At 42.4% G+C, this 21,573-nt stretch overlaps 1 protein-coding gene and 3 non-coding genes across 4 annotated transcripts in view; 2 read left to right on the plus strand and 2 right to left on the minus strand.

Moving 5' to 3' along the window:
* The first annotated feature begins 3,856 nt into the window (after nucleotides 1–3,856).
* The window catches only part of LOC138069278 (zinc finger protein 184-like), a 1,142,341-nt gene continuing 1,124,624 nt past the window's right edge, over nucleotides 3,857–21,573 (plus strand). Inside the window, exon 1 of the mRNA XM_068960531.1 lies at nucleotides 3,857–4,684. Coding sequence (XP_068816632.1) covers nucleotides 3,893–4,684 — 792 coding nt within the window. The 5' untranslated portion in view covers nucleotides 3,857–3,892. The remainder of the gene's footprint in view (nucleotides 4,685–21,573) is intronic.
* TRNAL-AAG (transfer RNA leucine (anticodon AAG)) lies at nucleotides 8,740–8,821 on the minus strand. Its single transcript has one exon. It is a non-coding gene; the product is annotated as a tRNA-Leu (tRNA).
* TRNAE-CUC (transfer RNA glutamic acid (anticodon CUC)) lies at nucleotides 12,433–12,504 on the minus strand. The gene has a single exon. It is a non-coding gene; the product is annotated as a tRNA-Glu (tRNA).
* TRNAF-GAA (transfer RNA phenylalanine (anticodon GAA)) lies at nucleotides 13,078–13,150 on the plus strand. Its single transcript has one exon. It is a non-coding gene; the product is annotated as a tRNA-Phe (tRNA).

Raw genomic sequence — 21,573 nt, forward strand, 5'->3', positions numbered from 1 at the left:
TACTTGGCTTAGTACTTTCTCCCTTCTTTTTTCTTTTCATTGCTTTGTTGATGTGTATGGGGTCTCATATTGAAAATCAGAGCCCTTGTTCTTTATCATCAGCATCTTCCTCCCAAATTAGTTTTGAGTTATCCCTGTTTACAGAGCAAGATAATTTCCTGGCTAACTTACTTGCTGTTTTCTGATTCTCTGAAGTGAAACTCTCTCTGAATAGAACAGAAATCCTTAGCTTCTGTTCTCCCTAGATTCTTGCCTCCTCAAGCCTCTCATTTTCCATTAAATGCTCTGTATCCATCGCCTAGTCATGAACTCCTTCCTAGTGACTGAAAGCAGATTAGCCTTCCTCTACAAACTCCCATTCTACTAAAAAGAACAGGGAAAATATAACCAACCGGCAGTTTTCCAGAAACTCTTTCTTTGCCTTTCTGAGTATTGACTTCTGAGAAAGTCCTTCAACCTGTTTCATTTACAGGTTACCAGACCCCTGAATAAACCTTTTTCTCTGCTCAAATAAACATTTCTTTCCTATTTTCATATGCAAACAGAGGGATCAAGATCAATGTTAGGACAGTTCTTTGTTGCTATACACACTTATTCCTTCTTCCTTCTGTACAACCAGGATTTTCATTTTCTAAACCTCCTTTGATCTCCTGTCTGGAGCAAGGTGCAAAGTCCTATGTTCAGGATCAACAGGACTGGGAGTTCCTGAGCTGCTCCTATCCAGGTGAGTGCTAGAGAAGCTCTCTGTCCCCTTGTGTGTTCCACGTGACAAAATGGTTATAGAATGTTCTTAGTGGTGGGCCATCCATCCTCAAGGGCCCAGAGGAAATCTACTTAGGAAATCTTAAAGGCAGAGAAAACATATTATTTGGGTAACTATTCTGTCATTATCTAATTGGCTCTTTGCAACATATCTAATAGAATTTTTGCGAGTTCTTGCAAAAAGGCTCTGACAGTTTATCTGCACTCTGTGTATCATTTACTGCAATGCTCAGGGAACATTGCTTTTCTGCCTCTGGATTTTAGGGGGTTTTGTTTGTTTGTTTGTTTTTTCAGGACCTTCCCTCTTTCAGAGTCCTGAGCCTTTGACCCTTGTCTTTTTGTATTCTCTCTTATTGTGAAGTAGGATGGCTGACAGTGCTAACTTTTACCTCTTTCCTGGGCAGCAGTCTCATGTTTCTAACTCCTGATTTTTATTTGAATATTGCATTGTCATCTAGGAAGCAACATATCTAACGTCAAACTCATCTCTCCCTCCAAGGCTGTCTCTTCCTTAAGCTCTCCCTATTTCTATATCTGGTTCTACCTCTTTCTTACTTTTCTTTCCATTCCCTGAACCTCTTATGTAGTGAGTCATTAAATATTACCAGCTCTTCATTTAAACTATTTTCTACATTTATCATTCAAAAAAAATTGTCCTTTGCTTACAGGGCAACTCCAGCTTCCCTATCCAAATACCTACTCTTCTGTCCTACCTTCCATCTAAAAAGCATAATTGGGCAACTGTTATGTGCCAGATATTACATAACATTTTACAGATAGACAGTCAGATAAGATATGGCACCTGACTTCAAGAAGCTTGTTTTCTACTGGGGAAGGCAAATAGGTAAAGAAGTAATTATACAGTCCAGTATGATGGGAGTTACTGAGATATATAGATAAGGATAAGCACCTGGTATACATAAACAGAGAGGAAAAACACCTAAACCTGACCTGGGGACCAAAAGACTGCAGGAGGAATGATAACTGAACTAAGTTATGTGGAATAAGTGAGGTCACTTCATTGAAGGAGGGGAGAGTCCTTCTAGGCAGAGGGGAATAAGAATGTGAACTGTGAATAGTTCAGTATGACCAGAGCAAAGGGCTTGCAGTAGCCAGTGGAGACACTACAGGAGCAGTGGACAGGGGCAACATCATGACTGAATGAGTTTTTGGTAAACTACAGACCTTGAACTTTATTCTTATACTAACAGGTAAGATGATTAAGTACTTAGTTCAGTGCTGCAGGTGCTTTACATACATTGACTCATTTCGTTATCATGGGTAACCTAGATCCCATTTTACTGATAAAAACAATGGGTCACAGAGAGAAGTTACATCATCCTCCCAAGTTGGCACAGTTGTTAGGTGTCAGAACTAGGACAGTGAGCTGGGGCTCTTGACTGTACATTTTACTTCCTGTCTGGTTAACTATGGAGCACCATTGAAGTGTTTTAGGCTAAAAAGTGATGTGATTAGATTTGATTTTTAGAAGGAATAATCTAGAGGCAGTGTACAAGATGGATTAGAGAGGAAGCAGACTAAAGGACTTTTGAGGGGTATTGAAGTTAGCTAGTGAGAATGCACTAGAAATAGCAATGAAGAAGGGATAGAGTTAGGAGATAAAAAGAGATAGATTTGGACTCTGGTTGCCAATAGTAAGAATTAACTCAAGCTAGCTTCAGCAAAAGAAACAAATTTACTTATTATTCAGGGTGTCATGGAACTTAAGAGCAAGTATACAGGAGGCTTAAGAAGGGCTGGAATGCCATCAGGCCCTGCTCTCCAGCTGTCTTCTCTGCTATTCTGTGGGTCTGCTCCATTCTTCTTTCTTGGCAGATCAATCTCTGCTTGTCAGTCCCAGTGACAGAGCTTTCCATCCCCTATACAACACCCATATCCCAACACCACTCAAATTTAAGTGCTAAAGATCTAGCCATCTTCAGAGCTGGGCCTTACCTGCTTTCATATCATGTTTCCAGAGTTCATGAGGAGAGAATCTGGCCTGGTTTGGATTAGGTCTTCCCCAGATCTAACCTGTCCTACCCAAGTGGGCAGAGGTACACCACAGAAATATACCTCTCCAAGGTCCACTGTCAGGAACAAAGCAGACACATCCTTACAAAGGGGGCTACACTGGCACTTGAGCACCACCTCTGCAGCTCACTTCACCAGTAACATTTGTAAAATGTTAGTGAGTATTAGAATGAGTTGAAAATGATTTCCAGTTTCCTGTTTAGGGGCTTAGGTGTATGAAGTTATCGTTTGTGAAACTAGGAGATTCTAGAACATGAGTAGACTTTGGAAGAATTTATGTCAGGTTTACTCAGTTTTGAATATCTTCATACTTTTCAGTGTTTCAGCCTCCTTTGACCTTTGCCATAATGTTAGCAATTCTTCAAGCGTGAGAAAGTCATTTACTCTTCCAACAACTTACCATTGCTTCCCCTGTTCCAACTCACTTATCTCCTTTCCTCTGGACATCTGACATTTTTATTTTCTTGTTTAAGTATCAGCTGCCAAGACATTGCCTGAGAGTGAGAAGGCAAGATCAGAAGAGGAGGTTTTTGAAAATGGAGAAGTATGCTGGGTGAAATTTAAAAGTCTTCTAAAAGTTGTTTCCCAGGATCCAGAGGCTGGAGAAGTTTGTGTACAAGATGTCAAATTAGAGAATCAATGGGAAATGCCTATGAGGGAGAAATGGAGAGAAGAGAAAGAAAGCTGTGAGAAAGTGACTTTCAGGAAAGGAAAGAACCAGAAGGGACTTATAAAACACTTCAGTCCAAACTCAGAATGTATTCTGTATGGAGTTCTTACGGAAAAGAAACAGCATGAATGTACCCGATGTGGCAAAAACTTCAGTTGGCATTCTGACTTAATTCTCCATGAGCGAATTCACTCTGGCGAGAAACCCTATGTGTGTAATGAGTGTGGGAAAGCATTCAAGACCAAAAATCAACTTTTCATGCACCAGATAATCCACACAGGGGAGAAACCCTTTAACTGTACCCAGTGTGGGAAGGCCTTCAGTAGTAGATCCGCTCTTTGCCGACATAAAAAAACCCACAGTGGGGAGAAGCCACACCCGTGCAGTGACTGTGGGAAGGCCTTCAAGACCAGGTACTGTCTCAGGATGCATCAGATCATCCACACAGGAGAGAAGCCTTACGAATGTAGTGACTGTGGGAAGGCCTTTCAGTTTAAGCATTCCCTCATCATCCACAGCAGGAGCCACACTGGGGAGAAACCCTATGCATGTGAGGAGTGCGGGAAGGCTTTCAGCGGGAGTTCAGACCTCATCAAACACACAAGAGTCCACACTGGGGAGCGACCTTATGAGTGCAATGAGTGTGGGAGGGCCTTCAGCTGGAGCTCAGACCTAAGCAAACACAGAAGACTCCACACTCAGGAGAAACATTGTGGGTGCCCTCGGTGTGGAAAAGCCTTCAGCAACGAAGCAGAGCTCACCAAACATAGAAGAATCCACACCAAAGAGAAGCCTTACAAGTGTAAGGAGTGTGGGAAAGCCTTTCATCATAACTGTAAATGCCGGGCTCATGAACGAGGACACACCGGGGATAAGCCCCATCGATGTGGGGACTGTGGGAAAACTTTCCAAGATCAACACTGCCTTACCATCCATCAAAGAATCCACACTGGAGAGAAACCTTATAAATGTTCAGAGTGTGGCCGAGCTTTCAGTGGGAAATCAAACTTGACCAATCATCAAAGAATCCACACCGGAGAGAAACCTTACAGGTGTGAGGTGTGTGGAAAGGTCTTTCATCAGAGCTCAGTCCTGAGACAGCATGAAAGAATCCACACGGGTGAGAAGCCATTTACCTGCCATGAGTGTGGCACGTCTTTCCGTCAGAGCTCAGCCCTGATTGGACACAAGCGAGTTCATACTGGAGAGAAACCTTATGTATGTGAGGAGTGTGGAAAAGCTTTCAGAGTGAGCTCAAATCTTACTAGACATAAGAAAAGGAAACACAGAGTGTGGGAAATCCACAAACTTGGGGAGAGTGGGAAATCTCCCTCTCCAGTAACTGGTTCTCAGACCTTTTCATTCATCAATATTTTGACCACCAACACCTGAGAGTAGTGATTCTGGTGTTTACACTTTTCTCATTTCCCCTTCTACTTCTTATACTGATCCCTCTTGTCTCCTGTGTTGGTTCTTTCTGGTTCTCTGACCCCTCTAATTGTGAGATCTCCCAAGCCTTTGTCCTTGACCTTCCCATTTAGTGTTTCTTCGGTGAGCACATTCACTTCCAAGGTTTTGTCTATCAATAATAGTACTGTAATACTACATACTAGTGCCCTACACATGCCAGGCACTATCCTTTACAGTTTTAAATCATTTAATCATACAATGTCCCTGTGGGATGAGGAAATTGAGGTATAAAAAAATTAAGAAACCTGTCACAGATCCTGTAACTGGTAAATTCTAAACAAATGCCTGCTGAATGCTCAGACTTCTCTGAGCAATTTCTGTAATCCTATACCACATTTCTTGAATGTGAGGCTATACCTCAGTCTAGCACAGAACATTTTTTTGATTAATAAACATTGATCACTTTTAGTAAGTTTTTTTATATTTTTTGGCCACAGTTCTCAGTTCCCTGACCAAAAACCAACCCCGTTCCCCTAAGTGGAAGTAAGGAGTCTTAATGACTGGATCACTAGGGAAGTTCCAGCAAATTTTAAATTAAAACTTAAATGGTACTCTTCTATATAGATTCAGAATTTCTGAGATTCAGCAGAGAAGGAAGACAAGGCAATGGCAGATTTTTTTAATTACAAATAAGTAGAAGTCAAGTGTGAGCTTCCTAGGTGTCACAGTGGTAAAGAATCCACCTGCCAATGCAGGAGATGCAAGAGAGGCAGGTTCAGTTCCTGGGTCAGGGAGATCCCCTGGAGCACAACATGGCAACCCACTCCAGTATTCTTGCTTGGAAAATTCCATTGACAGAGGAGCCTGGTAGACTACAGTCCATGGGGTTGCAAAGAGTTGGATGTGACTGAGTACACACAGAGAAATCAAGTGTACACAGCTCAAGTGGAAGTTTACGTATGGAAGGAGCATGAAGCCTGTCCCACTTTGGTATAAATGTACTAAAAGGTCTTCAGGGTGTTGATTTCTTAAATACTTGTTTTATCTATCTGCATGACATATGAAATAGTCTTTCACAAGGATTAATAAATGTATCTTTTCAAGTCTTTCAGTGTCTCTTAACATCTATCCTTTCTCTTTCAAATGTTACAGGTTATTACTGCAGACAGAATTAAATACACACATGCAATAAGGCTAAGGAAATGGCAACCCACTCCAGTATTCTTGCCTGGAAAATCCCATGGACAGAGGAGCCTGGTGGGCTACAGTCTGTGGGATTGCAAGTGTCAGACATGACTGAGCAACTAAACCACCACATTCAATAAGGCTACTAAGATAGAAATTGAAAATCCTAGAAGAGGATGCAAGTGTGTGTCAGTTAACATAATGACCATAATTCAGAATTAAATTTTGTTCTAAGTTCCCTGACTGGTCAAGAAAGAGATGAGCAGTGGGTTACCTAGTATTTGTTAAAGGTGTTTTACAAGCTAATGTTTTTTTAAAACTAACACGTTTAAGAAATGCTGGCTAGGTGGGGATTTTTCTTCCCTTAAAGACTTCTCAGGGTTTATAATATACTGATGTCGTTTCTAAATCTTAAACAAAGGAACTGTAAGAAGCATTACTTTCCCAAAGGGAAGGACGAAAAGAATCCTGTCTGGAGGAACACCTTCATGCCCTCTTGTTTCACAGAAAACATTTTGGGAAATGGTTACACCTTATCTAATTGGACAAAGAGTCCAAGATATACAATTTTCTAGTAGCAAATTGCAAAGGGAATTACATGGCTTATTACACAATAGACAGATTAAACATTGGTCTTTAGGTTTAGTGTCTACAGTATATTAGAGCATGCTCCTTATACAGGCACTTCTTATATAGTTTGTTGAAGAAAACTGAGATGAAAACATTTAGGCTCTAACTCTAAAATTGTTTCTATGGAAGATGAAATTCTGTATATGTGGCTTTGGGATGATACAATGTGACTTAAGAACAGAGTTCAGGATGTGTCTGGAGGATTCATAGTGCTTTTCCAGTCTTTTTTTAGTATGAAGACCCCTTATTTGATGATGAAAACTTTTCACCAACACCCTGTCCCTCATGCATACACATACTACAAGTAGTTGTACTTTAATGCTTGATGGCAAAATGTTGTCATGTTCTCCAGAAATCTGAGGTTTCATTAATTACAACAGCATATATGCTTTTATAAAATGTATATACATGTTCAGGATGTTTATTTTACCTCCAAATTATGATGTGCATTTAGATTTTGGACTCAAAAGTCCTTAGCCCATCATGAGAACCCTCAAGTGCATCCTTTCATGTCGCTTCTTTAATCCATCTTCTAACAGAATCTGGCAAAGTTTCCATTCCAGTTGAAATTCTGGACAATCCTAGAGTGTTGCTGTTTTGTGTTATTGACTGCAGAGTCATATCTTTCAAATACCGGTTAACTGAAGGAGGTGGCAAGCCTGACATCCCATTGTGAAAGTTGAGCAACCTTTGTGTTGACCCCAAATAGAGTAGACTTCATCCTCATGAGTCAATTTTCAACGTGACCGTTATCTCCCTAAAATAGTCCTATGATCGTGACACATGGCTTTATTTGTTTTCATTGAAGTATATAGTTGATTTACAATATTTTGTTCACTTCAGCTGTACAATTGTCCTTAAAATTCCCAACTGACTCAGTCCTGCAGTAAAAATCCCCAAATTACTAGCTCAAACTCCAGGAATCTTTTGATATTTCTTTAACACTGAAAATGAACATCATGAAAAAACACTGAAGAAGTTTCGGATATTTTACCTGTGGAAAAGTCAGCACATTTTCAAAGAATCCTAAAGTGGGGTGACAGAGAAGGCGATGGCACCCCACTCCAGTACTCTTGCCTGGAAAATCCCATGGACGGAGGAGCCTGGTAAGGCTGCAGTCCATGGGGTTGCTAAGAGTCGGACTCGACTGAGCGGCTTCAATTTCACTTTTCACTTTCATGCATTGGAGAAGGAAATGGCAACCCACTCCAGTCTTCTTGAGTGGAGAATCCCAGGGATGGGGGAGCCTGATGGGCTGCGGTCTATGGGGTTGCACAGAGTCGGACACGACTGAAGGGGCTTAGCAGCAGCAGCAGCAAAGTGGGGTGAATGCTCAGTCACTCAGTTGTGTCTGACTCTTTTTAGACCCCAGGGACTGTAGCCCACCAGGCTCCTCTGTCCATGGGATTTGCCAAACAAAAATTGTAGAGTGGGTTGTCATTTCCTCTTCCAGGGAAATTAGGATAGACGACTCTGCTATATAGTTGTAAATTTCGGAAAATGTTTGTATGCCCTCAGGTCAAGAAAAGATTTTTCAAACAAGGAGCTGAAAAAAGACGATTTTGATACTTTTCTCCATTCCCATCCTATAAGTATTTCCAAATTAGACGACACGAAGTAAGCGAGCTGAGAGAAGCTGGAGAAAGGATAGTGACTATTTTGAGTATAAATTATTCCCTCGAAGGCACTGGAAGGATCTATATTGAATTGCAGGGCATTCCCAGGAATCTAACATCCAGTCATTTGTTTGTAATAAGGATTGTATGCATCAAAGCACTTTTTGTTTGTGTTATTGTTGTATCCTCGGGGCCTAGAATGATGCCGAAAATATACTGGCAACTCAAATAGATAGGCTAAACAACAATGTATAGACTAATAGATTATTTGAGCGCATGTTTTCCGTTGAGCATTGTTCTGGGGTAGTTACCTATGACCCTTGGGTAAAACGGGGGAAGATAAGCACTGACTTTGTAGGATATTAGAACTGCCCACTTCGGGCATGAAGAAAAGTCGTCTAACATAAGGCAGTCTCACAAAGAAAACAGCCTTGGCAGCGGTGGGATTCGAACCCACGCCCCCGAAGAGACTGGAGCCTTAATCCAGCGCCTTAGACCGCTCGGCCACGCTACCTCTTCCGTGTGGTAGCTTTCCCTCATTTTCACTAAGAGTGACAGTCTTCCCTTTTTGGTTCCGTCACGTTCCCCTCCTAGGACACTTACCTGGCGTTCTCCTCACCAATATTGCCATAGAATTTCTGCCTGGAGTTCAACCACCACCCAGCCTGATCCCTGATACCTTATTTCCCCACAGTTGAGAGTAGCGGGAAAGGAAACCAGGGGATCTGAGCCGCCCTCCCGTTTGTAACCAACCCTGGAGGAAAGAGCTGCAGGTGGTCGTGTGGGTTGCAGGTCCGCGGTGGACGGTGATGTTCCGCGCAGCCGCGACACAGCTGCCAGTCCAGGAATGGTTTTGGATGAGGGAACGCTAGGGGGAAAAGACAACCCGACGAAAGGAGCAGAGAGCCCAGTTCTCAGGACTAACGCGGTCTCTGCAGAAATGCCCCCAGGACCAAAGGCATTGGGCGGTTCATTTTGAAACGCCAAGGTCTGAATAAAAACTATGAAGAGACGCGGGAAGATCCCCTAGAGAAGGGCATGGCAACCCACTCCAGTATTCATGCCTGGAGAATCCCATAGACAGAGGAGTAGCCTGGCGGGCTACAGTCCTTGGTGTCGTAAAGAGTCAGACACGACTGAAGTGACTTAGGATGCATGCATGCATTATCCTTAGCTGCAATACTTTAGCAATTACCAGGTGTTATTTTCTAAGGAGATTACCTTAGGAAAATCACTAAGAAAAAGGATTCTCAATAGAGCAAAAGCAACATAGTGACCCCCTACTCTTCCTAAAGCTTCTTTCCCTAGTTTCTCCATATATCCCAAGTTAGGAGCGTCTTTTTTCATCTGCTGTGTCATTTCGAGCCCTCTCCCTGGTTCTTCTTCTCGGTGCCTCACAACACCAGTAGACTCCCCTCCACTATCAGTACTATTAATATGTACTCCCACCAGTTCTGAATAGCAGTATGGACATAATTTGATGGAAACTGACTCATTGGAAAAGACTCTGATGCTGGGGGGAATTGGGGGCAGGAGGAGGAGGGGACGACAGAGGATGAGACGGCTGGATGGCATCACTGACTCGATGGACGTGAATCTGAGTGAACTCCGGGAGCTGGTGATGGACAGGGAGGCCTGGCGTGCTGCGCGATTCATGGGGTCGCAGAGTCAGACACGACTGAGGGACTGAACTGAACTGAACTGAACTGACCACTTTGTGACAAGTTAACCCTCAAAGACAAAGAGCAATGATATCCTCCTGCTAGGTACTAACTAGTTTAATACTTCATCAGCGTCATCTTGATCCATCAAAAGCATCAATTCAGAGACCAGTTTTCTCTTTCTGAGGTTTGCATTCCTACGTGGTAAACTAACAAGGGGAAAAATGAAGATTGAAGAAATAAATTGAGATAAACTGACTATATCAAAGATTGGGCATCAAGAGCCCACTCATTCACTCAACAAGTATTGTTCCTGGGCGCCTGGGCGCTAAGCTGTACACTGAGTATTCAGTAGAAACATTTGACCAGTGCTATCCTCACCCTCAGAACTACCAGGGAAGGCAAACATTCATCAGGTAATTATAACTCAGGGTTGTAAATGCAGGAGGGCTGCTTTCACATTTAGTTGGAAGAGCTAACTTAGCATAGATCTGGAAAGGCCTGGTTGGAAGAATTTATGAATGCACTGAGGAATGTATGTTGGAGTGAAACAGACCTGGTGAGAAGTGTAATAGGGAAAGTTTGGGTGGAGGGGGGCCAGGGTCAAGATTGAACCTGCAACCCCTTTCCTCCAACAAGCCCTCTCCTGGAGGGAAGACAGAGATTCATAAAGGAGTGAGATATGGAAGCAGAGAGAAAGAAGTGAAGGAGAAATGATCTCCATGCAGAAGAAGAAAATTCAGGTAGCTTTCAAAGAAGAGTCCTTTGTCTCTAATCCAATGAAGTTTATGTGGAAAAATTAATATTTAGAAAAGCATTAAACACATTTAAGGGTTCTACACAGTTCCTCTCTAAAAAACAGATATTAAAAAGAAATGAGCTCTTAGTATAAAGTTACAGCAAATTGTATAATAGACTCCAGCCTGTAGGAAGGGCCAACATAGTTAATTTAGAGATTGAGATTATTTCTTTCCAAGGTGAAAGAAACTTGTAATGATGGTCTAAATATCTGAAATTCTTGCAAGAAAAATTGAAGATGCATAAACCATTGCTCTATATTTTAACTGAGTGGAGGAAAATAAAAGTACCTGTTAATTTTCATAAAAAAAAAAAGAAACGAAGCAAAAGATTCTTGCTACATAGAAAGGAGACAAAATATGACATCATTAAAAGAAAATGTTGTTCAAGAGGTGTTTGCCATCAGGCCTATAGGTTGATTCCCTGTGAAACATTAAGCAAAAACACACAACAGCTTCAGTATAAAGAAATTCGACAAACTACTGCTTCTATGCTTGGAGAAAAATAAAATTTCTTACATAAATTGATATTACATAGGTGTTAAAATGTATTAACATAAGAAGACTGTTGGCAAAATAACAAAGGAGTGTCCCAGCTCAAAGAGGTTTTGAAACTTGGGAATTTATATTTGGGGGTTGGGAAAGAGCAGAAAATGTGCAGTTAGTTAGAAAGAGTGCTACTGTTTCATTTAACAAGATCATAAAAACACCATCTGTTTGTAGAGTAAGATCAGGGACACCATGATTTCTATCTGGAAACTTGTGGAAAGTTCAAATGCCCACTGAACTTTTATAAGAAATGAGAAGGAAATAATAAGCACTTGTGACTGTTATTTAGACAAACCAAGTAACAAATACTCGTGCCCCAGTACTGTCAGACAAAAGCTAGTTATCACAAAGGCATGAAACTGTCAAAAGTCAGGAGACTAACAGGATCTGCTTTCCCTCAAGTAGTTATCGATAAATTTCTCAGGTGTGCATTCAGACATGCTCAATACTTTTCCTGTTTCTTAGTTTTTGATAGTTTTCCTTTAATGATCTAGCCTTCCCCTACTTTCTTTCTTAGCAAACCCCAGACAGTTTGCAAATTCGTAGCAAAAGAGAGGTGGAGACGCTGGGGAGATCAGGCAGTCTGGAGCTCGCCTAGACCTAAGATTCAATTACCCTGCCAGTAATTCTCCGGCGATCTCCCTTCTCCCAAAGCAGTGAAACTAGAAAATCCACTAGAGAGAGTGCTTTTCAAAATTCCAGCTGCTCTCCCGGATTCAGAAACTCTTCCACAACCAGTGAAGACAAAGGTCCAGAAAATAGCTTCTCGATTTCTTTCATCTTCATTCGTAACTGTTTTTTCATTATGTTGTGCTAATCTCCAGCAACTCCTAAAGTTAATCAATTGCCTCCAAAATTTCCCTCTCACTGGATCATCCAATCGAATAAATTAAAATTTGGAGGCATTTAGGAGTAGTGGACAGCTTTTTGATCAATGACAAGTAACTAACTCATTTACTCATTTTTTGTAAACCATTGAAATTTACATCATTTGTCATTTTGAGCTTTGAATATCAAAACCATTGTAGGGCTTCTAAACCGAAAATGTTTCATATGAAAATTAAAAGTTAGCTTGCATACACTTCTAAAGTAGCATAAAAACAAAAGGAAATTACCTATTCCCTGACCGGGAATCGAACCCGGGCCGCGGCGGTGAGAGCGCCGAATCCTAACCACTAGACCACCAGGGAAGGTGGTGAAAGGCTGTTAAGAAAAACCTACGAGGCTAATGCTCTTAGGTACGAAGTGGCACTGTAGCAGGATCACTTTCGTTTTTACCAGGACCTCCCGTCCAATGGCAGTCCACTCCAGCACTCTTGCCTGGAAAATCCCAGGGACAGAGAAGCCTAATAGGCTACAGTCCATGGGGTCGCAAAGAGTCGGACACGACCGAGTGACTTCACTTCCCGTCCGCACCAACCAATAAAATATGGAAAAGAGGAAGATGTGGCAACACCGAAGAAGAAGAAATCGGGGCATGTAGCTTCATAGAGTCTCTTTCCCTGCGCCAGACCTGTGGAATTACTCAGAAATAAATTGTAGATTTAACGAAGTCATTACAGCAGTTCTTAAAACATTAATTTGTAATTGTCTTCTCTTTCTCTTTATAAATTGGTGAGCCATTAGAAGATGAAGTCCTTTTAAATTTTATCTTTGACTTCCTCAAAGTGCTTATCGTAATGTTTATCAAATTCTTAATAAGTAGTGACTAAAAGGGCAGGGAATAAAGTCATTACACATTATTTTAAAGCTCTGTGGGCGGAGCCGAAATAGCTCAGTTGGGAGAGCGTTAGACTGAAGATCTAAAGGTCCCTGGTTCGATCCCGGGTTTCGGCAGGCAAATGAGTCATTTTAATAAACATTAAAATACTGAATGTACTAATGTAAACAAAATACACACAGAACCAAAAAAAAGGCGACTTTTTTTTCCCCTCTCAAATTCATAAAGGAAGACACAAAGGGATTGTGCAAAAAGACGATTATTTCATTCGGAGAAACCTAAGAATGAACTGCTGCTGCTGCTGCTGCTGCTAAGTCGCTTCAGTCGTGTCCGACTCTGTGCGACCCCATAGACGGCAGCCCACCAGGCTCCTCCGTCCCTGGGATTCTCCAGGCAAGGACACTGGAGTGGGTTACCATTTCCTTCTTCAAGGATGGACTTCTACATTTCTCTAAATGGAAGTAGTTCCAAATGTGCTAAAGGAAAACCACTTTCCCTTCTTTTTTGTAATATTTAGTGTATATCTTCTTTCTTGGTTCGGATTCTGTTCCATTTATGCTATGCTCCTCTTTCTTCACACCTACACCTTCTTCATCCCCACGGAATTACTCCAGCAACCGTAAGCCAAAGTCAAGGGGACTTTCTTCCGTTCATTTCTACTTAATGATTCCCCCTTTCCTCCTAATCTTATTCTCTGCCAGGTTCTAATGCAAAGGAGACCATATCCCAGGTAGACATGAAAAAGGGAAGTTTAATATGAGGAATATCAATTACTTGTTTTTCTCGACGTCATTTTCCTTCAGTAAAAATTTATTGAATAAGTGGACTCCTATGCAATTCTGAAGAGAGAGAGAGGCAAGGCAGGAGAACTGAAGAAAGCTTCCTAGAAAATGAAGTCATCTGAGTTGAATTGAAGAGGTGGCTCCTGGCTGGAAGAGAGTGCGGGGCAGGGTGTGTGGTAAACTGAGCCAGAGCCTTGAAAGAAAGAAGAGTCATGATATTCCTGTGGTTTCCTTTTCCCCTATCTCCTAATTTTCTGGTTCTTCACATATTCCAACCTCTTCCTACTCAGAGGAAAAGTTTTCCCTCATATACAAGGTTAATTAATACTCCAGCTGAGCTTCTGACAACCTTCTCCTAAATTCCATTCTACCCTTGGGTCTTTGATCTCTCTCCCTCTTACCTGCCTCTCTTCAGACTACAAAATGCCTAATCCTCATCTTAGACAAGAGGAAGAGAACACATGCCCTCCTGTCTTGCCCTCAGGCTTCTTCCCCAGAGGCTTTCCTTCCACTCACCACCAAACTTGTGTCAGGAACAGTATATGTCTCAGCTTCCTTGCCTTAATTGCTCATCAGCTTATGTCTGCCTTCCAATCCTAAGAAAGCATTACCATCAGCCACTCAAGTTTCTAATGCTTTGGCTTTTTCCCCCCCTAAACTTAATTTTGTGCAAAATGCAAACTATTGACAACTCTTCCTTCATGACACAGACTTCCTTGGACATTTTCTCCTCTGTACTCTTTGGCTGCTCTGTTTCCATCTTCCCTCTTCCCAACTTCTAAGGACTCTTTTTAGAAATGGCTACTTCTCAGTGTTCTGACCTCTGTCTTTTTAAAATTCCTTTTTAACTTTTAGATGATTGTAAGTTCACATTCAGTTATAAGAAATAATGAAGAAAGATCTCATGTATGCTTTACTGAGTTGCCCCCAATGGTGACAAATTGGAAAATTATAATGCAATATCAGGAGCAGGGTATTGATATTGATAAAGTCAAGGTACAGAACATTTCCATCACCACTAGGGTACTCAGGTTGCCCTTTTATAGCTGCTGATTTCCCCCACCCCAACATCTGGCAACCACTAATCTGCTTTCCCTTTCTACAACTTTGCAATTTCAAGAATGTCATATAAATAGAATCATATATACAATATAATCTATTGGGACTGGCTTTTTGCACTCACTGTAATTTTCTGGAGATTCTTCCAAGTTGTTGAATCTTTCATAGCTCATTCCTTCTTATTACTGAATAGTATTCTGTATATTATTCACCACAGTTTGAACATTCTCCACTGAAGGACATTTGGGTTGTTCCCAGGTTTCTACCAGTATGAATAAATATACTGTAAACACTTGAGGATAGTTTTTATGTAAACATCAGTCATTATTTCTCTGGGATGTATGTTCAGCAGTGCAACTGTTGGGTAGCATGGTACTTGCATATTTAGTTTTTAAAGAAACTGACAAAGTGTTTCCCAGAGTGGCTGCACCATTTTACATTCCTATCAGCAACATATATAGCCTCATCAACCTTTGGCGTTGTTACTAGTTTTATTGTAGCTCTTCTGATAGGTATCTAGTAACAACTCACTGTGGTTGTAATTTGCACTTCCCTAGTGGCTAATGATGTTGAAAACTTTTTCGTGTGTGTATTTGCGATCTATATATCTGCTTTGGTGAAATGTCTCTTCAGGTCTTCTGTCCAGTCGAGGAAGAACTTTTCTGTACAGGTTTTTGAGTGAGAAGTTCCTGAAGTTCAGACCTGTTGCACATCTGTCTTGGATTATACACTTGGCAGGTAATGCAATATAATGAAGCAGTATTTACAAAATGCAATATAGCCTTACTGTTTTGGGGAAGGCCGATTGCAGAGTGGAGAAATCCCCAGGATAATAAGTCATTAAGAAGAGTTTCTTCCAGTATGCCTGACTGTACCACCCTACCCCTGTGTGCAACATCTAAAGATAAAGCAAACAGGTAGTGTTAAAAAAAAAAAAAAAGGCAGGCCCAAAATGGAGTCATTTATGCTAAGCCTCGTTGTCACCAAGCCCAGACTTAATTAGCATTTTTGCCCACCTGGAAATGTAATGTAAAACCAGTCAATCAGGAACTACCTGATCAGTATTAGTTAGATAATCTAGCTCCTGCCATCCCCTAAAGGAAAGAAATTCAGCAATTACTAATCATCTTTTTTCCCTAATATAACTTCCTTGTTCCTGCTCACTTCTGTCTCCTAGAGCCTTCCATTTTATACAGCTCCTCGGAGCTCCTTTCTATCCGCTAGGTTGGATGCTGCTCCATTGGCATCGATTTTTGCTCAAATAAAATCTTTTTCTTAATTTAAAATGCCTCAGTTTATCTTTTAACAGCAGTATGCGCACCGCCCTGAAGTCAGGTGGTTGGCCATGTGCGAGAATAATGCTGAGGAAAAAATAATTCTTTTTTTTTAAGACAGAATCCTGTAAAGGGAAGGTGAACAAAAGAGACCGGGTCTCGTTGGATGCCCGGGCAGAACTCCAGGCACGGCTCGCAGGCGCGGTCCCACCGCCGCCCAGCACGGGGAGTTTGACCTGCTCCGTGTCCGGCCTGGGCCGGGTCCCCCCCTCCTTAGACAACCTGGTACCCCCGGGCTCCCCCGGGAGCCCCATGTTGGTGCCAGGCCCAGTGCGGACGCCCGCTCTACACAGCGCCGGAGTCCCGAACCCCCGGGCACCCACGATCCGCCGGCCTCAGCCTCCCAAGAAGCTGGGATTACAGGCGCGCGCCACCGAGCCCGGCGCGGGGAAACGAGGCGCCGCGGGCCTGGAGGCTGCGGCCGGCTACCCTGCAGTGATGCGCGGCGAGACCCGCGCGGCGGCTCCCCTGTTCCCAGCCCACTACCTCCTCAAGATTGCTAGAAAGGGCTCAAGAGACGCAGAAAGCAAGGGCAGAGATGTGAATACGCTTTCTTTTATTGTGTTGTCCTAGGAATCTTTGCATAAACGGCCGTAAATTTATCAGAGGATGGGCGTTGAGCTTCTTTGCAAATTTCAATGCGCGTACAAAATCACAGAGGGATCTCGCCAAAATGCAGGTTGTAATGCTGTGGATCTGGGGGTGAGCCCTGAGATTATTCTGTTCTAAGAAACTCCCAGGTGCGGCTAATCAGCGGCCCGTGCGGCAAATGACAAAGTTGTTGATGCGTTGGAACCTGATGGTTCTACACTTATTTAACAGTGGCAACTTTATATTAGAACATTATAGAGAAAAATAAAAGATACCCACTGTTGTGCCCTCCCAAACGATCCTAGGCACCCATCCCACTACCCCCCACCCCGCACCCTTTTTAGTTCCTTTTAGTTCCTTTGCATAATTTTTTGCCTGGTTGAAACCTTGACATATGTACAGTAGCATGTTGGATGCATTTGTTTGCTGCTTTGCGGTAAGTAATAAATAAATGCAGTATGTGTGTTAGTTGCTTAATCGTGTCCGACTCTGCGACCCCATGGACTGTAGCCCGCCAGGCTCCTCTGTCCACGGATTTCTCCAGGCAAGAATACTGGAGGGGCTTGCCATTTCCTTCCCCAGGGGATCTTCCTAACCCAGTGATCGAACCCAGACCTCTTGGATTGCAGGCAGATTTTTTACAGAGATAATAATAAATGTAGAGAACTGTTCAATTACTGCTCTGTCAGCCAGCATTTACTGAGACCCCTCTTTGTGCTGTCCATCTGGGGAATCAGAGAGCACAAAATGCACTCTTCTGAGGAGCTTGTGGCCTGATTAAAAAAAAAAAAATCAGCGAGAATTAAAAATTGTATTATTCCATAGATGTAAGGGCAGGATTTTGTGTAGAGGACATCATCAATCCAGGCACCTAACCTAAAGATGGGGAGGATTTACTGGAGGAGATGATAGCTGAAATGTGTCTTAAAGATGAGCTACGATTAGGCAGGTAGGGAAGGTGAAATCAAGATTTATAATAACAGTATTTAAAGTAAAATAAAGTAAAAATAAAAAATTTTTTTAAGATTTATAATAAATATTGTTGGGTCTTCCTCACAGGACACACAGTTTCTGAAACCCTAGGACTTTCCTAATTGATGAGAGCCATAAAGGTGCCTTTTGTTATATTAATGAGGGAATTTTGGAACAACTAACTTGGAGGGATCAGATTGCTAAGGAAACTAATCTGATTGAAGGGTTGAAACTCTCTGTCCCACCTTCACCTCCAGGGAGAGGAGAGGGGCTAGTTCAATTCAGTTCAGTTCCTCAGTCGTGTCTGACTCTGTGCATGGACTGCAGCACGCCAGGCTTCCCTGTCCATCACCAGCTCCTGGAGCTTGCTAAAACTCCTGTCCATTGAGTCAGTTAAATTTCTGGTGGCCTATGATTTAATAATAGAGCCTATATAATGAAGCATCATTTTTTAAAATTTTTTTTAAAAAAAGGACTGGGTTTGAAGAGTTTGGGGCTGGAAATGTGAGGACTGTGACCAGCTCAGAGAAGGAATGAAAGTTCCATGTTCCCTTTACCCATACCTTGCCCTTTGCAACTCTCCCTTCTAATTATTCCAGAGTGATAGCCCCTTATAATAAGTCAGTAAACTCATACAAGCTCAACATTCAGAAAACTAAGATCATGGCATCTGGTCCCATCACTTCTTGGCAGACAGATGCAGTGGAAACAGTGATAGACTTTATTTTGGGGGCTCCAAAATCACTGCAGATGGTGACTGCAGTCATGAAATTAAAAGAAAGAAAAGTTAGACCAACCTAGACAGCATATTAAAAAGCAGAGACATTATTTTGCCAACAAAGGTCCATCTAGTCAAAGCTATGGTTTTTTCAGTAGTCATGGATGGATGTGAGAGTTGGGCTACAAAGAAAGCTGAGCTCTGAAGAACTGATGCTTTTGAACTGTGGTGTTGGAGAAGACTCTTGAGAGTCCCTTGGACTGCAAGGAGATCCAACCAGTCCATCCTAAAGGAAATCAGTTCTGAATATTCATTGGAAGGACTGATGCTGAAGCTGAAACTCCAATACTTTGGCTAACTGATGTGAAGAACTGACTCATTTGAAAAGACCCTGATGCTAGGAAAGATTGAAGGTGGGAGGAGAAAGGGACGACAGAGGATGAGATGGCTGGATGGCATCACCGACTTGATGGACATGAAAAGTGAAAGTGAAGTCGCTTAGTCGTGTCTGACTTTTTGCAACCCCGTGGACTGTAGCCTACCAGGCTCCTCCGTCCATGGGATTCTCCAGGCAAGAACACTGGAATGGTTTGCCTTGGAGTTGGTGATGGACAGGGAGGCCTGGGGTTCTGCAGTCCATGGGGTTGCAAAGAGTCGGACATGAGTGAGCAACTGAACTGAAACTCATACATAAAATGTTTCTCTGAGTTCTTTTATCTAGCAAATTAATCAAACTCAAAGAGGAGTTTTTAAAAACTCTCATCTATAATCAGTTGATCATATGCACAGCTGACAACCTGGACTCATGATTGACATCTGAAGTGGAGGGCAGTCTTGTGGAACCCAGCTCCTAATTGATAAAATCTGACATTATCTCTGGGTAGATAGTGTTAGAACTGAGTTGAACTGTAGGACACCCAGCTGGTGTAAAGAACTGCTTGGTGATGTGGTGGAAAATCACACATGTTGGAATTATGTCAGATCCATAGGGCATGGAAAGATTCTTTTCATGAAGCATCAACAGGTACAGAGCTGATGATGAAATGATGAAAGTTGCTCAGTCGTGTCCCACTCTTTGCAACCCCATGGACTATACAGGTCAGTGTTCTGCTGCTGCTGCTAAGTCACTTCAGTCGTGTCTGATTCTGTGCAACCCCATAGACGGCAGCCCACCAGGCTCCCCTGTCCCTGGGATTCTCCAGGCAAGAACACTGGAGTGGGTTGCCATTTCCTTCTCCAATGCATGAAAGTGAAAAGTGAAAGTGAAGTTGCTCAGTTTTGTCTGACTCTTAGCGACCCCATGGCTGCAGCCTTACAGGCTCCTCTGTCCATGGGATTTTCCAGGCAATAGTACTGGAGTGGGGTGCCATTGCCTTTCTGCAAGGTCAGTGTTCTGGCCTGGAAAATCCCATGGACTGTATAGTCCATGGGCTCACAAAGAGTCGGACAGGTACAAAGCTGAAAAGGTGTCAAAATCCCTAGTTCCAAGTTCAAGTAGACCTGAGCAGAGCATCAACAATGTACAGGCCAGAGAATAAGACTAAGATGATGTTGCAGATGAAAAAAAAAATTAGCTTATGTGGTAGTTAGTCTCCCAAAACCGACCCCAATGTAGCAGGTCTCTCAGTAATCACGCCTTTGTGTAGCACATTTTCACAATGAATCTTGGCTGACCTAGTAGAATTTCACTGAAATGACATTTTGCCCATTCTAGGCCCATCTGAGTCATAAGAACCCCAGCAGCTTCTGATGAGGTTTCTTGAAATGCTCAACCTGAGAAGCTCCTTTTCAGAAGCCAGCCACATCTAAAGGCCACAGTCAGGCACTCTGGGCAACAGTCTCAACGAAACTCCTAGCAGATCATAAACACCAACTGCCAACACCCATCACATGAACTGTCCATCTTGAACAACTCAGCCCAATCAAGTCTTCAGAGGATCGAAGTTCCTGCTGACATCACATGGAACACAGTTGCCCAGATGAACCCAGTCAACCAACAGAATCAAGAGAGATAATAAAGTGGTTTTCTACTGCTATCACAGCAAATGTAGTGGCTTGAAACAACACAAATTTATTATCTTAGAATTTTGCAGGTCAGAAGTGATACATTTGGGGACTTCGCTGTGGTCCAGTGGCTAAGACTCTGAGCTCCCAATGAAGGGAGCATGGATTCAACACCTGGTTGGGGAACTAAGATCCCACATACTGTGTCTCCAATAATAAAATAAAACAATTAAAAAAGAAGAAGAAGTGAGGGCAAGGTATTGGCAGCCTGCATTCCCTTCTGGAGGCTCAAGGGGAGAATCTGATTCCTGTTTCACAGAATTTGTGTTTTGCAGTGGTAGGACTGAAGTCTCTGTTGTCTGCTGGCTGTAAGCTAATGGACACTCCCAGCTTCTAAAGGCTGCTGCCTTCCTTGGCTCTTCAAAGCCATGAATGATGGGTCGAAGTCCTTCTCAAAATCATATCTCTTTACCTACTCTTCTTTTCCCCCACCCCACTTCTAAGGACTCATGATTGGGATCATCTCCCCATCTCATGGTCCTGAATCACATCTGAAAAGTACCTCTTACCATGGAAGATAACATTTACAGGTTGCAGGGATTAGAGAATGCCTTTAGAATGGCCATTATTCTGCATACCACAAGCCACTGTGTTTTGGAACTCTTTGTTACATATTAGTAGATAATGAGGACACAGTGTGAGTCTTATCTTCAATACCACAGACTTGAACTTTACCTCAAAGGTCCTTCTCTTCCCAGGCTCTAAATTATGGAGTTCTCTAAAGTCCCTACTGAGTCCTCATGTATTCCCCGCCTTTATCTTCTCCCTTCATGAGCTCACCTGATCACTTGACTTTAAACACCACCTACACCCTGATGATTCCCAAACTTTAATTTTCAACCCTGTCTCTCCATTAAGCAGATCCATTTACATGACTGACATTTCCACTGAATGTTCAAAAGGCATCACAAACTTGGTATGTTCAAAGGTCTCTTGATTTCCTACCCATCCCCACACCTGCTACTTCTCCAGTTCTTTTAATCTTGATAAATAATCATAGCAGTAATTAAAATGTGTGA

Source organism: Capricornis sumatraensis, chromosome 22 (genome assembly GCF_032405125.1).
Source record: "Capricornis sumatraensis isolate serow.1 chromosome 22, serow.2, whole genome shotgun sequence".
Classification (NCBI taxonomy): domain Eukaryota; kingdom Metazoa; phylum Chordata; class Mammalia; order Artiodactyla; family Bovidae; genus Capricornis; species Capricornis sumatraensis.